A 21,373-nucleotide genomic window follows, 5' to 3' on the forward strand; every position below is an offset into this window, starting at 1 on the left:
GATGGCCAAAGTGAAATAGCTAACCTAACTATTCTCGATCTACTAAAAGCCTATGTAACGGAAGTAGATCAAAGATCCCAATGGGAGAAGTACTTACCCTTAGTAGAGTATGCTTACAATAACACTGTACATACTTCTACAGGAAAAGCACCTTTCGAGGTAATTGAGGGAAGATCAAAAAGTCCCTTGCTACTTAAGGTACATGGGAAGATCTTCGCTGCAGATGAGTATAGCCGAGACCTACAAGAATCTTTCCAAAAGATTAAGGATGCTATCTCTATCTCACAGCAAAGGCAAAAGGCTGCTGCTGACAAGCACAGAAGAGCCCAAGCCTTTAAAGAAAACGATTGGGTCTTGTTAAAGTTTCCCAAGGCTCGATTAAGGCACACTACGGGCAAGAATCCTACGGGCCACCAAAAGTACTATGCTAAACTAGCAAAAAGGTACTATGGTCCCTTCCAGATTCTTAGGCCAATCAATGAGATGGCCTATCAACTTAAGTTGCCCAATCATTGGCTCATACACAATGCTTTTCATGTGAGCCTCTTAAAGCCTTACAAAGGAGAGCCACCTCAAGAACCAACTATTGAAGACCCACCGGAGATCGAGGACCACGAGGAGGTGCTGCAGCCCGAGTCCATTCTCCGACATGAAGACAAGGTATTAAGAGGCGGTAAGACTATCAGACGATATCTTATTAAGTTTAATAATTATCCTTTTGAAGATGCTAGATGGATGCAAGGCATACAATTAAAGGATAACCTAAACCTTGTCAATGCTTACAATGCTTCCCAAGAGTAAGCAAATGTACAAAATGTTAAAAATGAACAAAAAATTTTTTGTCTTATAAGACTCTCTTTTTCTTTATTTGTGCACAAAAATGAAGTAGTATGCATGCTTAGATCAAGTTTGCGGAGACGACGTCTCCCAAACACCAAGTAGAGCTTGTCACTCTACTATGGAAGACTGATAGGACTAATGTGCAGACATGCTTGCGGCAGCCTCAGGCTCTCAAGCGCCAAATGGACTAGTCATCCATTATGGAATGATGTCGTAGGGTAACATAGGGATCCTCTACCCGCTAAGAAAAGGACTCATGCATATGCTTTATCTTCTCTACACCATAGTCGAGGACGACTATGATTTCAAGAGAGAGGTAATGTCATAATAATCAATATCTAATTCTCCTAAATGATTTTCTCATATTAAACTGATCATTTAATGTGGGGAAGTGCCAAGGGAGAAAAAGCTAGAATATTGGTTAAGTTAGCAGACCGGCCACAGTAGGGATCCAAAGGAGGGAAAATAGGGATCCAAAGGGGGGGCCATCTGCAAAAGAGCCATGTGAAACAATGGGCCAAAAAAACCCTAAGGTTCAGCCCATTAAGACTTCCAAAATGCTAAGGTTCCAAAATTCAAAGGTTGTGTCCAAAGGTCAACCCTAGGGAAAATTGGATGCTTAGTGTGTGCCCTAAAAGTCTTTCTACATCCCTACATGGGAGGGGGCGAGCCCCAAAGCTAGGGGATGAGAGAGAAAGCCACACACACACACACAGGCTCCCTTTACACAAAGGGAATGAGGGACACATGTCAGCTCCCTAGGCCAGATGCCCACAAGGTGTGCCCAATTCCTATTGGAAGACCTTTGAAGTGGACCAATGAGAATTAAGCTAGAGTAAATCTAGTTTAATTAATTTAAAAACATTTAATAAAAGAAACCAATAAGAATTAAGTGTCCTAGAAGACTATTGGGCAGTCTCCCAAGGGGTCCAATGAGCATTCAGGAGCCCCATGGCTTGCCTGATTCCTATTGGCCAGGAGGCAAAGGGGTCCAATGAGAGTTTAGTTTAATTATTTAATTACCTAAAGCTCTCACAAAAGGGGAAAGGGGGACACATGTCAGAAGGCTATCACTTATGCTGCTTAATCCCTATTGGCTTGACCTGGTGAGGTCCAATGAGGCAAAAGCCAGACTTATTTAGCAGCTAGGGCTCGCCCAAGAGAGGGGGGGGCTGATTTTTGCTTGGCATTGACACACACACTCTCACACTTGACCATGTGTGAAGGGAAAATACTCTATCTCCTCCCAAGCTTTAATGGAGAGCTCATCACCTACTCCAAGCTTGTGAGATAGAAGCCTACATCAACACTCTCTTGGCATGTGGATGCAAATCCAACCAAGAGCCAAGCTTCAATGCATGCTCATCTTCTCTACCAAGCTAATTACTAAGCTAAGCTATGCTAATATGAGTGATTATGTGAGGAGATGTACTTCTTTCTCGTAAGATACTTCTTTTTCCTCTCAATCTACTCTCATACCCTGCTAGCTCTCACCATCTTCGAAGGTGTGTGAGGTCTTGGGTCTGAGAACGGGGATAATTCAAGTTGTGTTTGATTAAGTGTTTTGCTTGGTGTATGAAGCTTCCATCTTCATTGCACTAGCTAGTCTTGAAGGAACACAAAGAATTGTATTGTACAATGTCTCTCTTGATGGGAGAAACCATAATACAAAGCCTTTTGGAGGGGGGACCGGCTCCATGCAAATCCGGTCCTCAACTATTGTCAATAGCTTAATTGCTCTCTCTTTTGAAAGTATTGTCGATGCTATCTAACTAGGTGTTATGCTTTTTGTTGCTCTCTCCACCCAAGCACTCTTGTAATTCTCATTAGGAATCAACTCTAATGAAATGCCCACTATGTTCATACTAAATTCCGCTACACATAAGATTTTAGGCCATTAAATGTTACAGAGGCAGCCCTACAATAAGAGACCGGAGTCATCATTTATAGGGGGAGGCAAAGGGCTCACATTAGGTATGCAACACCAAGGCCAATACCCTCAACTGGCAATGATCATCCTCCAATGGAATCACATCAGTGAATTGAAAAAATCATTTTTCAAACATACAATATTGATTTCCTTTAATTTTCCAAGAGGAAATTTAGAAAATTAGGTTTATTTTGCAGGTTTTTTCACTATTTCTCTCTATTTTAGGGTGGAATTTTTCCTTTTCCCCTTGCCCTCAACCGGCATTTTTGAAATTGAAAACGGCATGATATTAAGCTGCGACACATTTTTCACAAACATTGAATCGAAGATTCGCCATGCACGACCGTTGCTGTGAGCACTTGTAGCAACAGGCAATGCCACCTGTCCCCTTGCAGAACCCCTTTTTCCTTGCCTATGTCAGGAGTTCGAGATGTGAAAACTTCGGAAAGCTAAAAATCTTGAATGGTCACGTTGGAGCTCTCAACATTGTAGCATCTACTGACTGGCCTAAAAAAGACAAAGAAATTGTGGAGACGGATGTGGGACTCTCTCTCTCTCTCTCTCTCTCTCTCTCTCTCTCTCTCTCTCTCTCTCTCTCTCTCTCTCTCTCTCTCTCTCTCGGTGTGGAGGGCCACAGCTAGGCAAAAATGGAGCTCGTTCGGATCAAGGGTGGTGAACATGCAGTGGTAGAGGAGTAGGTGGCTCACCAAGCACTTGTAGCGAGTGGGACATGTATTGGATCCAGACTCTTGGCATCCTGGCCAGGAGAGGATTGAGGTTGTATAAGGGTACGGGGCTCGTGCGGATCAGTTGTTGGCAGCCAAGGGTGTTGATAGACTACTACTCGTCAAACTTCACCCATGACCCCATTGGGGACTGCCCACCGTGCTATAGGTGTCCTACCATTAGATGCGGTATATCTCCACATCTTTCCCTATATGCACAAGTCATGATGATTCAAAGCATCTCCACACATCTAGATGCATTGACATTCGCTTCAATGGCATATCCTCTTCCTCGGAGTAGGAGGGCACCCATAACACAAGTGAGAAAGACCTCATCAGTAGTTACGGGGGTCCATACCAATACACCTACAGGGTCATCCATAGAGACATTCTCAACTCTGCTCAAGGAGTTGAAACTACATAGTTTTGGGGGCGAGGAAAAGAAAAAGAATAAAGATTCTTTGAACATGTTCCTAGCAAAGTGGTTAAATATTCATGCGCTGCAAAAGTAGCGTAGCTATGTCCAGTCCGTAGAGACTAATTTCCTATTGATTAGCAAGGCGTACAAGTGGTGGATGAGTTTGACCATTCGTCCTAAAACTTGGACAGAGTTTGAACGATGTTTCAAAAAGCAATGAAAAGAAAAATTGGGATTTATGGAACAAGTGATCCATCCACAACAAGTCCCTAATTCAATACATTTTAGACTACAGAGAGATAGTGATCAAGTTAAAAGGGAATCGATGCATTCCATACTTTGTGGGGCTTCAAGAGGGGCCTCACAAATGATTACCTTGAGTATGTTGTTGAGCCTCTTCAGCCGAAGGACTGAGTCAAGTACGCACATATATACAATGACATCAAGCATCGACGTGCGCAAGATGGGATAGGTAGGGCTGGGAAAAAGGAGAAAAAGGGATTAGGGTCTAAAAGAAAGGAGTTTTGTAGTGAGAGGCAAGGATAGAGCACTGCCAAGGCGGTCACGGTGGTCGTTGGACTAAAAAACCATGACCATTAAAAAAGAAACGAGCGTCCAAATTGAAAAAAAAAGAGAGCTATGTTAAAGCACGAAAGGAAAATTGATGCTTTAGCTACAATGAAGTATGGCACAACAAAGCCAAATTCCCAAATCTCAAAGCTAGCACAAATGGTTTCCCGAGACAACAAGAAATCATAAGTACATTGTTGGATTGGCCAATATTTATGATAAGACGGTATAGAATATCGTAGTCGTGAAGGTCCATTAGCAATGCAAGACTACGAGGCTAGGCTTGACTTTTAGGTCATGCATTTGGCAAGGAAGCATTGTGTTGTTTTCACTCAATGTGAAGGGACAGCCTTGCAAGCACGTGGAGGAGAGAATTCACGTTGAAATTTGATAATTCTAGTGAGCTGTTGTTGATGTCATGCTTGGGGGTGTGCTTTGGTCAGCACATATGCCAAATCTGGTGCCCTAACCAAAGCATGAAAAGCTTTGATTGTGCATCACTTGGAACATGTTGATTGTAGGATATGCTATACATGGCTCTAAGCTATTTTAACTAGATGTGTGCTTGGCAGTAATGGGTATCCTCTCTGAGATATCTCTTAAAATGCATTGAATGGAGGATATACCCAACATGGTTGTGGAAAGAAATCTCTGGGATGATATAACCAAATGCAAAGGGGCTACCTTTTTTCAAATGCAATAACTTTAGCTTGCACCTTCAAGGCATGTGACCTATGCAAGGTATCCACATGGGTGAGAGAATTCATGACAAGATTGACTCTTTGAGAAAAATGTTGTGCTTGGATGTTCTTTGGTTGATATGTATGCCAAATTTGGTACCGTCATAAAAGCATGAAAACTTTTTGATGGACATTCCATTACTTAGAACGTGTTGCTTGTAGCCATGAAGGCATGTGGCCTTGGGCAAGTCCTTCACAAACGTGTAAAAATTCACAGGGGTGAGATTTCTAGTCAATGGTTCTTAGAGAAAGATGTGCTTGACGATGCTATAATTGATATGTATGTCAGTTACCCAACATGGTTGTGGAAAGGAATCTCTGGGATGATATAACTAAATGCAAAGGGGCTACCTTTTTTCAAATGCAATAACTTTAGCTTGCACCTTCAATGCATGTGACCTATGCAAGGTATCCACATGGGTGAGAGAATTCATGACAAGATTGACTCTTTGAGAAAAATTTTGTGCTTGGATGTTCTTTGGTTGATATGTATGCCAAATTTGGTACCGTCATAAAAGCATGAAAACTTTTTGATGGACATTCTCTTTGGAATACCATTACTTAGAACGTGTTGCTTGTAGCCATGAAGGCATGTGGCCTTGGGCAAGTCCTTCACAAAAGTGTAAAAATTCACGGGGGTGATATTTCTAGTCAATGGTTACTAGAGAAAGATGTGCTTGACGATGCTCTAATTGATATGTATGTCAATTGTATTGCCCTCATAGAAGTGCATAAAGTTCTTGACAAGAATCCTCTCTAGGATTTTGTCACTTGGAGTGCATTGATTGTAGGATATTCCTAACGTGGATGTGACAAAAATGCTCTAGGCTAATTTAACAAGATGAGACATGAGGGTTTATCGCTAGCAAAAGGCCCATGGGTGCTCTTATAGGAGTGTGATGCCAGTAAGGGCTTGCCAAGAAAGCTCTAAACCTTTTTTGCAAGGGCTTGCTAAGAAGGCTTTGCACTATTTTTGTTAAATGCAACATGAAAGTAGCTCCCCACTGCATTCACTTTTCTTAGTCAGAAACTATGTAGTCTCTAGGGTTTGCTAGATGAGGCCCAATAGCATAAGGAAAAAATATGTCCCTATGCTACACAAAGAGTACCACATTTTAATGGTTGGCATTTTTGGGTTGGCACAAGATTGTTAGTTGGGGCTCCTTGAGAAAAGATGTTATGTGGCCATGTTTTGATTGACATATATACTCCGTATATGTCTTGGAAAAAAAATGTTGGAATGCACTAATCACCGGATATACTAATGGGAGGAGGCTAGGAACCATGTAAGCAAGCTCAATCAAAATCGATAGCATTGCTTCGTGATGGCAACTAGCAAATATTAAAAGCTATATGAAACTATAGATCTAGCTACTCAAGATTGTTTTTGTTTGCAAGTGCCTTAAATATTCATATTATATTAGGGAAGTTATGGACCTTACGTGGATTTGTAAGGATGCCTAATTTTAAAGGACTAGTGGAATTTTGTCGGGGGTGGACGGAATAAACCCAATAATAAGGCCTAGCTAGCCTTTTCTAGGCTTTATTCTAGCTCTCTCTAGGTGTGAAGTGCACTCTCTTTTCACTTTCAAAAGGAGAGTGTAGTAAGATAGTGACATCACCATATTGCTCTTTCAGTTTTCATTTTCATGCATCATTTGGACCCCAAAAAATGACTTCTTTCAAAAGTTCAAATTTTGAGAGTCTCACGTGAGAAAAGTGACCCCATGTATTATACATATCCAAACTTGAACTTTTTCAATCATTGACCCTTCCAAAACACATCATTTACCCCTCTGTGTGTGTGTGTGTGTGTGTCTCTCTCTCTCTCTCTCTCTCTCTCTCTCTCTCTCTCTCTCTCTCTCTCTCTCTCTCCAACATCCCATCACATCTTTCATACAAGTATTGTCTCCCCTCTCATTCCACCATACAGACTACATTCCCTCCCACCTCAAAACTATTCCTTTTAGAAAATTTTCCATTTCAAGATATCCCCCTTAAAAATTGACCCCCAACTACTCAATCGTTCAAATTTTGAATTCATTTCTCTCCGAATTGTACACAGTTCAACTAAATGTGTCAAAGTACATGGTATGGACACAATTGGGGCACCTAAAACCTTAGTTTCAATGTTATTGTGTAGGAGTCAAGATTTTAAAAAGTTTTTGCACGACATATAATTCAAGATAGAGTTCAAGCAATGAGATTTAATTGTGTTAGGGAGCCAAAAAAATACGTAATTTCTTAGTTTCAACATATAGGATCATTTGTACTTGTCAAATTGCACTAGAATAACCCCAATTCCATGAGAGGACCTTTGAAAGGCCAAAATTATCCTCTTAGTTAGCACATGCTTAAGTATGAATTTATGTTTATAACTTGCAAGTGTCTTGGAAACTAGTCCTTGAAGGGCATTCCATTGTTTTGTAGCACTAAGTACTGACACTAGGATTTTACATACATTAAAATGTTCATTCCTACAAAAAGATATAAGAAGTTAATGGTTTTTTAAGATAAAAGAGCTTGAAATTTTAATAAAATTTATGACTTAGAAGTTACCATAATTCTCTCCATAGGGCTTGTATTTTGACATGGAGAAAAATCAAGTGTTTTCTTTCCCTCATAACCAACCTATGCTAGAAGCAAGATGTAGAAAACTTCTTTCTAACCTGACCAAAAAGAAAAAAATTCAAAGCTTTGATAGGAAAACATGACATTTAAGTGTCAAATTAGAAGACTAGTCTAAACCATGTAATCCTTTATTCCAATTGGACTATTTCAAAAGCCACGTGCAATCCAATGATTATCCATCTTCTCATACCAAGCAAGAGAAGATCACTTTAAACCATATAATCCTTTAATTCATGCGCACACTTTCTTTTCTTGTCCTTTCGTGATAGAATTGCAAGGTTGCACTACATACACTTCCTCGTACAAGTCACCATTCAAGAAAGAAGTTTTAATTTCCGACCGATGTACATCCCATCTAGAATAAGCTGCCAATCCACAATTGAAATGAGTGGGAGATAGGTTTTTTTTTTTAAATTCCTTCCAAAGTCCACTATGGAAAAGGTATGCATGTATTGCACTTGGCAATTAGTGACTTGAATGTTTTCCAACAACCCTGTGAGTCTCTTGAGTGTTTCATTGGTAACTTGAAGAACCATGGTAGTTTTCTTAAGGGCCAATCTTCCCCATTTTTCTCAAGTGGTTTTTGTTGTTATTCTTACTCCTACCTTGGCATTCAAAATTGCCAAAAACTCATGGCCTTTTACTCCATGGGCAACCACTTCTTGTGTCATCATCTTTGTAAGAGATTCTATGAACATTCACTAGTTTTTGTTTTCTTTCTGGGTGTATGTTTAAGAAATTATTGGTCCGATTCATGCTCCGTGAAATAATTTTTTATTGAGTTTATTTGCAAAATTGTGTAGATATCCGCACCAAAAACATTCGTATGAGGGTCTAAAGGAAGTTCTTGTCCAACTACTATAAGTAGAGGCCTTAGAGGGTAGTCCAAAATCTAGTGTGATATCGAGACCTTAACCACTAGGCATGCTTAAGGGTCTTTTCTTTGCCCGTTTCCCACCTCAAAAGGTTGCAAAGAGAAGATAAGGTGGAATTTTGGGCTACGAGAAAGGGAAGGAGAGCATGGGAACGTGATAGTCGGGGAGGGAAGCTCTTGCTCGTGGCTCTCTCTCTCTCTCTCTCTCTCTCTCTCTCTCTCTCTCTCTCTCAGCCTGCTCTTGCGCTCTCTATCGGATTGCACTCCACATGTTTTCCACCTCAACATTGTTGTCTAGCCAATGATGTTGCCGCCGTCCAACCCACGATGTTGTCTATCAACCGACACTGTCGTTGGTACTTCTCCCTCGAGCCGCCTTGCACGGGCCATAGGGATCACCGCCCACTATAGGCATCACCACCTTAGAGAGGCTTCCTCTCGGTACTGCCTTGTTGTTGTCAATGTCGTTGTCCAGTCGCTACAGTTGGTCAGCCTTGTCGTCGCCTTGTACTAGCATCCGTCTTGTGTCGTGTAATGCCCAGCATCCGCTACCAACATTCGCCAAACGTTGTGCAGTGCCCAACTAGTTGTTGCCGAGAGTTTTACGTTTTCTCAACAACCTGTCGCTCCTGCAATACCAAGACCACGCCGTCACCTATTTCCAATCACTGGTAGAGCTATTGCCAAGGCACTAAAAAGTCTCTAAATAAAAAGAGGGGGTGCTATAACAGAGTGCCAAAAGGAGCTTTATAAGGCATTATCACATAATTAAATAGGAAAGACAAATTAAAACCCAAAAATTAAGCCTGTCTCAAGAGGAGTGTCACGCACGATGGGAGATACGAAGCTGTTTGAGTGAATAAATCTCCAAGGAATTCATTTTATGGTTTCAGATGCACGCTATCGACACACCATCGACTTTTACATCGAAGGGATTGACTATTCCAAGTCACGTTCATTGTTTTAGCATTCTGTGCAAATCGATTTTTTTTTAGTTTATTGCATTTGATTGCTAAATTTTTTTTAAAAAATATGCTAGGCTTAGTGTGTCTCCGCCACTTTCTAGCTCTCTAGGGTTTTTAGGCTTGTTGTTGACGTTTGCGGGCTTAACTCAAACCAATATATTGAGCCCTTCTCTCTCTCTCTCTCTCTCTCTCTCTCTCTCTCTCTCTCTCTCTAAATAGCTTTTGTCTTGGATGTAAGCATCTCTAACCTATTTGTTTAGATGGGCATTTCTCTCTCTCTCTCTCTCTCTCTCTCTCTCATGTACAATGGAATCGAAGCTAGCTCATGGTTTATAGCATCGGTTGGTGGTCGAATGTCCGATTCAACATCAGGGTCTCTCGAGTGCCAAACTTCTGCTGCATTCCATCTAAACAAATAGGTTAAAGATGATGCTTAAATCCAAGACAAAAGCTATTTACAAGCATGTTCTTAGGTTTTATGGTTTACACCTCAAAGTGGCTGTCCTTTGTGATGAAGAGATTTCTCATTAAAAAATTCAACTTTATGATGGGTTACCACAAAACATGTCGAATACTATGGATGCTCAACGGCCAAAACCCCATCTGTGTAATCATGCATCATAGTATGCGGCCTTAAAAATTCTTACAATCACATCCACAATTATGCATAAAACCTCTTCACCAAAGAAAAGATGCAAGGAGCTACGCCTCATGTAAGGTTTCAGAAAGAAGAACGAAAAAGGCCCTACAAGTCCAACAATAAGCTCTCTTTTAAAGCCGGTTTCCACGGCCCCGGCCCCGCCCCCGCCCCCCCCAAAATTTTGGGCCTTAGATCCCCTCTGAGCCACACCCCCGTGCCATATAGGGGTGAGGAAGTGAAGAGGCTTTAATCTAAGCCGTTAGATTATTCGGTGAACTAGGGTGAACTAGGGCGAGGTAAACTAGGGTGTGGTTGTGTGACATGCTCACATGGACAGCGACACGCGTTAGCATGATGGTAAGGCTTTTGTGTGGCTCCCGAGAGGTCTCGGGTTCGATCCACGCCTCGCGAGGCGGGTGAACTAGGGGTGTCATTTTTGTTCCCAAGTTCACCCCTAGTTCACCAAGCGATTGAACGGCTGAGATCAAAGCTGCTCAACTCCCCTCAATTTGGGCCCTAAATCCCCCCTGGCTTGACCCCGTGTGAGATCGTGACGAGGGCTTTCGTATAGCTCCCAAGAGGTCTCGGGTTTGACCCACACCTCGGAGGCGGGTGAACTAGGGATGAACTTGGGGTCGCCGTTTTTGTTCTCGAGTTCACCCCTGGTTCACCAAGCAATCGGACGACTGAGATCAAAGCCGCTCAACGCCCCTCAATTTGGGCCCTACATCCCCCTGCCTGACCTCGTGTGAGATAGTGACAAGGCTTTGTCGCCCCAAATTTTGGCCCTAAATCCCACACCCCCGTGCAGGGCTAGAAAAATACATTTTTCCTAACCGAAGGAAATAAGGGCAAACTTGAATTTCGACGGGTTTTGTGGTCAAAATTTGAAGCTTTTGTCAGTATTTACACTTACACTTGTGTAAATTTGCCGGTTTTCTTAAAGGCAAACTCAAAATGTAACCGGGATTTTATGATTTTAGTCTGTTAAACGGAGGGCATCGACCAAAGGACCCGGCTGCCCTGACATTTGTATCCTATTGAGTTTTTGGGAACGGCGGTTGCTTTTTGGGCCTACGCCTCTTTTGCATGCATGGTTGCAGTCTTGCAGATTGCATAGCTACTCCCCTCTAGCCTAGTTGTATCTGAGATTGTCAAAAAGAAGTATTAGGGGCAACGCATTGAGAAGCCCAATCCACAACATAACCCTGCCAAGATTGCAGATGAGAGGCGCAAGAGTGGACCGCCTACTTGCTTTTTCCATGGATCCTCTTTATGCCAAGCACATGTGAACTCAGCCAATGAATGCAATTTCCAAGCAATAGCAGGGTACATTGAGCTCTAAATCCAAGACAAACATGAAGACCAACGCAAAGCAAAGACATCTACTAACAAGAAAGGTTTAAATTCTTCTATCAATCAAGAGGTAATCCAGAAAAAGATCCAACAGCAGTTGTACCGACAATCGCTGAGTCCAAAGGCAACAAAGAACGGAAAGACCGAAAGAAGACTTGAAGTGGATTTCGTGGGAATGTCCAAGGACCAAGAAGTAGGAGTATCAAGCTTTATAGAGCGTGGGGCAAAGTTCGTGATCAAGAGGGGTTGATTTTCTTCAACAATGGAGCCACGACAGAGCTTATTTCACCCAAGATGGGTGCTCAATTGGGATTGAGGCATGAGGAGATGGGGCCATAGATGGACGTAGTGTTAGGGGCACTAGGGCATGAGGTAGCAGTGACACCTCTACAGGAAAAGCTTCACTTGCATCGACAGGAGTACATAAGACAAGAGGACTTTCTATCATGCCACTTGAGGGGTGCGATGTTCTCTTGGGATGCCATGGCATCGCAAGGACTCTTGGCTAAAAAACTTGAGTTGAAGAATAGCAAAGACGAGGATCTAATTTTGGACGTGAAACTCAAGGGCGAGTAAGTCCCTATTGTATCGATCTGGTATTTATAAGTTGATGAAATCAAGCTTTTTCGCTTACTCAATCTTTTTCTAAGATCATCATCATTCCCAGAGATGTACGCAAGATCATGTTTAGGACATTGTTTGAATTATATGAGTTTTGGTGATGCCATTTGGGCTCACCAATGTTCTTGCAACATTCGAGAAGATTATCAACAAGATCTTTGGAGAGCATTGGCAATATGTGCACACATTCTTTGACAATATCATTGTTTTTTGTGAAGTTCACATTTAAGATTGTCAAGCATGGCAAGAAGGTTGTGTACTCCGTGAACAGAGGACAAGATTATCGAGGTTGATCAGTTTGTAGAGATCTAGCCATAGCATTTGTCAAGGTTAAAAAGGCTTTGCAAAAGTCTCAAGAATGGCACAAGAAAGCAATAGACAAGCATCGACACAACTTGTAGTTGAAGAAAGATGATTGGGTGCTTCTCAAGTTTAGAAGGCATGCTTGGTCTTTTTCCAAAGTTAGTATGAGATACTATGAGCCCTTCAAAATCTTCAAGAAACGATTTACCCTTCAATCAGAAGTTTCTAGGTACTTCATTTACTATGCCTTCCATGTGAGTCTACTATGACCTTTCAAAGGTGAGCTGCCAGAAGACACGGAGCTAGAGGAGCAAACGCAGGTAGAAGAAATCAAGGAGGTTGTATACTGGGCATATCCTAGAACACAAGGAAAGTGAATGGCAAAGCTGATCCGAAAAGTACTTGGTCAAGTTCAAGAACTACTGTGATCTTGGGTGCGAACTGGATGAAAAAGAGGACTTGGTAGATACTCCTTTGATATCAAAACTTCACCTTCAAGCTCTTGGCTTAGGAGTTTCCAAAAGTGCATATCACTTTATCTGGTTGATTCAATGCAATGCATGCTATCCACTCCTTTGTCACTGATTCACCACAAACTGAGATCGAGTCAATTGATTTGCTTTCTGGTGCGAGCGATGACATGGCAAGCACTTTTTGTGGCCAGACTATGGCTGGCTGGCCGGTGTAGCCCAAGGCTTACCCTCCCCGGCAAGCTTTCTGCACGTACTGCACTCTCTTCCCGCGTAGTTCTCCTAGTTGTCGTTTTCTGGGCCTTTGATCCTCCGACAGGGGTACCAATGGTTGACGAAGCTCTGCCGTCTGCCAACTATATGATATGTGCATAGATTTTTTGCCATGATATGCAATGTTATGCCATGACGAGCGATGTTATGGTTGAACTTCCTTAAAACTGATTAATTTGACTACTCTTGCTTGCATGCTTGTTTGATGACAGGTGAAATCCCTACAACATTGTCTCCATAATCACTGCTGGGGAGACGAGGACAAATACGTATGACGAATTTAGTGCATCTATATATATACCAGTGATGAGATCCGAATGTCATGGCTAAATGATTCACAATGATCACAATTTATTTGATATCTAAGCAGGGATAACAATATGAATGTGATTGATGATTATTCAATAACCTCGGTCTGTGTGCTAGTAAATGGTTTGAGGAGAGTTTGGTGCACGACAGTCAAAATGTATGTCTGTATGTTTGTGGTGTCATACTTAATGATACAACTTTAAATAATGCATCTCAGTACTGCCACAAACAACTGTCAACCCATTTTCAACCACTACTCTACATGAGGGGGAGGGACCCCTGTCTGTAGCGCAGGCAATTTGATATTCAATTAAGACGATCAAACGCATGCACAGCATAAGAACCAATTCATTGTTGAAAAGCTGATATCAAACCAAGATATGCTATATCTTAACTATGTAGAGTAAGGAATTGCCATGAAAAGACAAGAATCGGTTCAATGATTCAAATCGAAACAGGAAGACATAATTGCCCCATTGATGGACACCCTCTCAAGATAATAAATGATTTAAATGAAAAAAGGATGACAGAATCGCCCCAGTGATGTACACTCTCTCTTAATGCTCGGACAGCTAAATCTCAAATGTACATAACAGGTGCCCTTTTGGGAATGCTCCTTGACATATTGCTATCGAGGCATCCAATAATAAAACTTTTCAATCAAATGCCATCACGACAAATATTAAATGTACAGTGCCAATTACCTACTCTAACGTATACCTTACAAACCTTGCTTTACAGATGTTGTTTATGGACAAACAATGAAGAGCCCACATAAAGGATCAATTGGGTAGAATGTTACAACAGAGGCTTCATCGCAAAAAAACCACAAGGCTGGTAAAAACCTCAGAAGCTGGAAGTTGGCCATCAATACTGTCAAAATTATCGCTTTGCACCCCATCCAAACACGAAGCTGATCATCACTACCCTGCATAGACATGAGTTTTGACAGCTTAGTAAAAATACATACACAAAACAAGCTAAAGCACGAACTATCACAGATGCAAACTGCAGCAAATGCTAAAACATAAAAGGTGAAGATGCATCTACATAGAACTCCTGCTTTGCATTGCAGTAAGAGTGCATGGTTCCTGATTCCTGTCATTTTAGATGATAGGAATCAGAAAATGTTTTGTATGTACCTGGATGAATCCAGGATAAGCCCAGATTCACCTTTAAAGGTAAGTGCAAGGTATAGACTCATGGTGGTCATTGACACAAAATCACCATCCGCTCCATCATGCATAGGATACATCCAAACAAGCAACGACATATTTTCAGCTCCTCACCTCACCTCGAGGTAAGTTACATCACCTAACTTCTGACAGTGAAGTGCACATCGAGCTGTCGGCATAGCACCAGAGTGCCTATGTATGCTTGGATGCTGGGCTTCGAGTTTGCTTAACTATATCCCGCGTCCTCTCTAAAATCTCCTCAAATGACGGCCGGGAGTCGGGATCACTGAAATCAAATACTAGAAGTTAGAATTTTTCCATCATATATCTATGAAGGTTTGGCATAACCTTGTTAACGACCCTCACATCAGCAGTGCAAAACCTAAACAATTAGACTCCACAAAGGAAACCATGCCAGCTAGTCTTAGGCTTTGCAATTACTAACCTATCTCCAAAAGCTAGCAAAGAACATGGATGCATCAAGAATTTGCTAAAAAACTTCACTATCACAAGTAAGACTTCCCTCCAATGATGCCTTATGTGTGTGAACAAAATTTGTGTCATCCTTGAGAGCTGTGACTGATCCTCGTCTCTCTTCAGCAGTCTCTTAGTATGTAAAGGCAACCAAAGGACCAACAAAATGACCGTACATATACACATACAAAAAGTTCCATTCATATCTCACTACGAGCCCATAACAAAATACGACTTACAAGTGTGCTCATTACAAAGCATTACCTTCGCCAGCAGTCTTGCATGATTGAGACGAGCTTTGGGTCCAAACTTTCTGGAATATCCAGCCTATGATCCATAAACCCAACAATCCCTACAACCTGCAAGATGAGTCATTCAGATTTGCAGTGACATGCACAAACATATATGCACACGTTACAACCGCTTCAGCCTACCATCAAACTTTGAAGCAAAATGTTTAGCTTAGAAAAGACATGATAATCAAGCAGCTGACGAAGTTACTGTACAAAGCACAAAGAAAACAACCTGCATAGAATTAAAACCTTCCCATGGTATTTGCTCTGTTGCCAGCTCCCATAAAATGACTCCAAAGCTGTAGACATCAGACCTGTGCAAGAAAGGCATTGAGTGGCTAGACAAAGGTGCTCATAACTTTAAGCTTCTTTCATCCAACTTACTTTTCATTGGAGGGTTCATTTCTGAGCACCTCTGGAGCCATCCATTGCGGCTGAAAATTTCCAGGGAAACAGACAGGATTTTATGCACCCACACACCAAAAAACAAACAAACAGGCTATAATCAAAATTGCCCTCACTGTGCCCTTTCCTGACTTGGATGTCAGGTAAGTTGCATGTTTCATCCGAGAAAGACCAAAGTCACCAACCTGAAAAGCATCTCTCTCTCTCTCTCTCTCTCTCTCTCTCTCTCTCTCTCTCTCTCTCTCTCTCTCTCTCTCTCTCTCTCTCTCTCTCTCTCTCTCTCTCTCTCTCTCTCTCTCTCTCTATATATATATATATATATATATATACACACACATTGAAAGTGGGGCTTTGACCCAAAGCTCTGTTCACCTCGGGCACATAGCAGCTAAGGTATGGGACGGGACGTTTTCTACGAGGTGTTTAAGACGCGTAGGAGACGTATTTTTCGAGGATCAAAATAAAATATGTCAATTTTTTTCAAATATATATTTTTTACAAGTATTATATTATATGGGTCCACACAAAGGTATATAATTTATTGAAGTCAAATGTTGCATAAATAATGGAGTCGTACAAAAAGTGTTCAGACCTTAGGAGGTCACAAAATGTCATATACGAGGGCTGAATCCAACTTTTATTAAGTCTATAAACTACCCACGTTTTTTAGCAAAGCAACATACTGAACGTATGGGCAGCTAAGGTATGGGACGGGACGTTTTCTACGAGGTGTTTAAGACGCGTAGGAGACGTATTTTTCGAGGATCAAAATAAAATATGTCAATTTTTTTCAAATATATATTTTTTACAAGTATTATATTATATGGGTCCACACAAAGGTATATAATTTATTGAAGTCAAATGTTGCATAAATAATGGAGTCGTACAAAAAGTGTTCAGACCTTAGGAGGTCACAAAATGTCATATACGAGGGCTGAATCCAACTTTTATTAAGTCTATAAACTACCCACGTTTTTTAGCAAAGCAACATACTGAACGTTTTAAAACGTCCCGTTTTGTACTCTGTTAAAAAAACGCATTTTTTAGCTGCTACGATGGGGCAATGTAGCGAAAACCACGGAGTCCAATGTTGTTTATCTGACTAATATAAAGCATCCGTTGTCTGAACCTCCTGTAGTAGCTCACAAAAGCCAAGGGATTGTGAAAGCCCTAGGCTGTGCCTCTAAACTCATCCGCATCCATTCTAACATTTCCCGATGATGTACTCCAAAATGATGTACTCCAAAAAGGATGTGGATCTACGACACAACCAAACTGTAAGAGAGGCAAGGAGGATCCACTCACTGTCCACCTCAAAGGCCAAGGGAAGGTACCAAGATGCACATCTCTCTGACCAAACTAGCTTCCCTAAGGCCTCTCTAAAACTAACTCTCAAACAAATCTGCAAACTGTCTAATATCCATAAAGTAAGTGGCCTCAACCATTGTCTGCTCATGAATGGTATCATAAATAGCCTCTCTTGACCAAAAGGAGTCATCATGTCACAAGACGGGCACCACGTGCCAACGGAAAAGAGCAGACTGAATAGACTTTTAGCACCTCAATAACAACTGAACTGAGAGAGAGAGAGAGAGAGAGAGAGAGAGAGAGAGAGAGATAATACGCGACACGGAGTGGCGGAATTCCACCCCAAAGAGTATTGGCCCCAACCGATACTCCATGCTCTGCACCTTCTTCAGGAAGCGTGCCAGAGAATGAGCCCATGGCATCATATTTAAAGGCCCTAGGCCCAAAAGCAAGCCTTCAAACTCAAAAGCATGTGGTCCAAAAGCAATGCCCAAAAACTGTCAGCGTGATTTATGGAAACCCATACAACTGCCACGTCAACAATGCAAATCGCGGAAATCCGTACATCCTGCCACATCAGCATGTCTACGCAATTTCCGGGTTGTCCGTACAACTGCCACATCATCAATTTCTACATTCTCTTCTGTGTGTGTGTGTGTGCGAGGGTCCAGCTTTATTTTAATTCCTTTGTCACTTCGGTGACGTCGGAAGGGGTCCCATAAGTTGATCAGACTTCTTCTTCTCTTATTGCTTGTTCTTCTTAGGGTTTAGGCCCCTCGGCCATGATCTGAAGGTTGGCTTTGCTCTTCAGTGACTTGACATGTCAGCAGTTTGTGACATCACTTCTTGAAAGAAAGTAACCGTCCGCGATTACAGCATATCTGCAAAACAACTCAAGTTAGTTCAAAAATTTCCGATCCGAGGGTCATTCCGAGGGACATTCTGAGGGACAATCAATTTGCTCTTTTTTTTTTCAAGGAGTTGGCTTCTCCTTTCGTCTAGGTCGGAACTCTTGATATTCCGGTGTAGTAAAATTAGCCATCACACCCAAACCGCATTGATCTTCCAAAAAGTGTCGATGTACTAAAATTACATACCCAAACAATCTCATTCAATGAGGAATATTCAGTGGTTGGCATATCACAATGCAACACAAATGCTCACATATGCATGTTACAAGACATAGAAACATAAAGTCGCCGATGAAAACTCCTCCCGCATAGCCTAACAAGGTCCAGGCCGGGAAATATTCAACAACTCCCTCGTCACTCCTCCCGCATAACCTAAAAAGGTCCTGTCACGTGACACATCCAACCCTATGTGTCCGTGACAAGCTACAGCACGACAAGGGTTTAGTCAGTCCAGCCAGTCTAGATTAGAAGTGATCTCGCACTTTTGTGAGTCTATTCGTAGACCGTGCATGCCCAGTGACTTAGTGTAGACGCATATCCTCTAGTTGCACACAGCATGATCATAAGCATTCCCATCAGAATCCCAAAATCCATCAGGGGAATTTTCCAGTGTATTTTAGCCTATTTTTTCTATTTTTGGCGTTTTTCACTTATTATTTTTAAGTGACTTTTGTTGGAAAGTAGGTAGGGCAAATTGAGTAAGTTTGTATATAAGCAAACCTAGACTAGCACTAAATGGCAGGAGAGGCAGCAAGAGCACCTTCCTCAACAGGCAACTTCTCAACAAGACCAAACCCCGCGACTACTCTGGCGTTTTCTCCACAGAAGACCTAGCGTTTTTGCATCAGATCAGCCTTGGCGATTTGTGCACAGTAGATCAGCCTAGCATTTTGCTTTTGCAGAACAACCGGCGACAGCAGCAGATTTTCAGCCCTACCGTTTTTTATTTGCAGATCACACCCTAGCGTTTTGCAGATTCTCCGCGACGGAACCTCAAGAAACCCCAGCGTTTTCAGTTTTCAGCCCTTAGACATCGGAGATCAAGTCCCGAACCTCGCAGATCTCACCTTCCCGCAGCAGATCCTCGCCGCACGGTAAGATCCAACAAAGTTTACAGTTTCAGCCCGAAAAACGCAAACTTCAGCATCTGCGTTTTCAGCGCGTTGTCGTCGCATCGTCATCATCAACATCGTCCCCGACATAGAGTCAGAATTCAGCAGATAGCAGATTTGCAGATTTCAGCCCTTAAGAGTTTTCAAATTTCAGTCCGTCTCGTCCTCGTCCTCATCGTCGTCGACATCGTCGGCAAGTCCAAGCATTGTAGAGATTTGTGCAATCATAAGTAGACCACTCTCGCCATCGAGAGTGGGGCCTTCGGAGGAGGGTTTTACAACGTCTCTAGTGTCATATTCTCTTCTCTATCTCTCAGTCTCATGCACTTCCATTCACAGTGTCCATTCACTTTGTTTGTGTCCATTGCACTCTCTCACTAAAGGAACGGAAGGCTCTCCCTTCCGTAAGTAAAAGGAACCTTGAGCACACTTCGGAGCACTCATCTTGAGCAAAGTTCAACATTCATTCCGTTGCACCTAACAGGGCCGGGCCGGGAGATATAGAGGCCTTTTACAACCAAATACGCTCCAAACCACAGCCTGCGTCGTTTGGAGGTGCTGAGAGTAACCACTTCTCAAGCTTCTTAATACTCCTCCCGCATAACCATCCAGGTCCAGGCCGGGAGTAACAACAACAATATTTTTAAAGCATACAACCAAACGCTCCCTAGACATTCCGTTTGCATCGTTTGGAGGTTTTCTAGCATACAACGAAACGCTCCCCAGACATCCTGTTCGCGTCGTTCCGAGGTTAAAACAATACCAAAACAGCATTTCTCACTACTAAAATCACCAATTAATAAAACCAGTATTAAAACCAGAGTCAAACATTTCAAATTGACACCAAGACAAGTTCAAAACAAATACCGTCCATTTAAAACAAATTCCAAACAAGATCACCAGACAATTTCTCAAGCAGAACTCAAACTTAAAAAACAATCGCAACAGCAACCGAGCTCGAAAAGTCAACTGACTTTCCATCCTGAAAACTGCACCAAAAAATTAGGATTAGGTTCTTTCCATAAGGTCGTAGCTGACCGCACCATGGTCCATAAGCTCTTGGACAAACGGTGTTCCTCTTGCAGCAATGGCAGTCCCAAGCCATAACAATCACATCGGACCTGCAAGGTCATCAGCTCCTGAAGAGACATCTACTGAGAGATGTCGAGAAATTTCAAGTTATAATATGCTAGGGTTTCCATGGCAAGCATTTCAAGTTACCCCACTCTACCAGAAGTTGCGCTCTAAAGGAAGATGTCAGAAACCATATAACTTTGGGCAAAAATGTCACATGCACATCTAACCCTATGTACATGTGGACAAGCTACTTCAAGTCTAGGGTTCAGGTTAGCTTAGGAAGTGTTCGGGCACCTTTGTGAGCATGTGCGCAAGCCGTGCATGTCCAGGCACTTAAGAGTAGTTGCATATCCTCTAGTTGCGCACAGCATGATCATCAGAATTACAATCAGAGCATTTTGCAGTGCAAAGAACCTATTTTTCCTATTTTAGCCATTTTTCACTTATTATTAATAAGTGACTTTGTCGGGAAACTGGGTAGGGCAAATCGGCTGAGTGGATATATAAGAAAAGCTAGCGCTAACACTTTTTGGTAGAAGAGGTAGCAGGGAACCTAGTTCTGGCAGTGCACCTTCTCAGCAAGACCGGCAGGAGGACTTAACGTTCTTCAACCATCAAGACACAGATAGCGTTTTCTACAATAGATAAGCTTTTTGCAGTTTGCAACAGATCACCTAGCGTTTGCATATTCCCAGATCAGCCTGGCGTTTTTGCAGACAGCAAATCAGCCTAGCATTTTGCATTTGCAGATTACCATCAGCGTTTTGTAGATTTCCGACGACAGAACCCATTTTTGCATCAGCGTTTTCAGTTTTCAACAGTTAAGACTCCGCACCGCAGTCCCCCAAAACCTCGCAAATCTCACCTTACCACAGCATATCTCACCTTCCCGCAGTAGATCCTCGCCGCACGGTCAGATCAGCCTACGTTTGCAGATTCAGCCCGCTATTCGC

The 21,373-nt window shown here is 42.1% G+C and overlaps 1 protein-coding gene across 4 annotated transcripts in view; it reads right to left on the reverse strand.

The window, feature by feature from the left end:
* Window positions 1–14,309: 14,309 nt before the first annotated feature.
* The window catches only part of LOC147448112 (uncharacterized), a 53,277-nt gene continuing 46,213 nt past the window's right edge, over window positions 14,310–21,373 (reverse strand). Inside the window, exons 9-14 of one of the 4 annotated variants that reach the window (XR_015189672.1) lie at window positions 16,129–16,197; window positions 15,992–16,041; window positions 15,840–15,921; window positions 15,579–15,673; window positions 14,980–15,126; window positions 14,371–14,593 (exon numbers count right to left, since the gene is read on the reverse strand). Coding sequence is in view for 1 of the 4 variants with exons in the window: in XM_086523974.1 (XP_086380100.1) it covers window positions 14,548–14,593; window positions 15,579–15,673; window positions 15,840–15,921; window positions 15,992–16,041; window positions 16,129–16,197 (342 nt within the window). In the remaining 3 variants the exon portion in view is untranslated. Of the gene's footprint in view, window positions 14,594–14,954; window positions 15,127–15,578; window positions 15,674–15,839; window positions 15,922–15,991; window positions 16,042–16,128; window positions 16,198–21,373 lie in introns of all 4 variants that reach the window. The other 3 variants (XR_015189674.1, XR_015189673.1, XM_086523974.1) reach the window with 3 other exon arrangements.

Source organism: Adiantum capillus-veneris, chromosome 11, assembly GCF_014529385.1.
Source record: "Adiantum capillus-veneris isolate H3 chromosome 11, ASM1452938v2, whole genome shotgun sequence".
NCBI classification, from domain to species: domain Eukaryota; kingdom Viridiplantae; phylum Streptophyta; class Polypodiopsida; order Polypodiales; family Pteridaceae; genus Adiantum; species Adiantum capillus-veneris.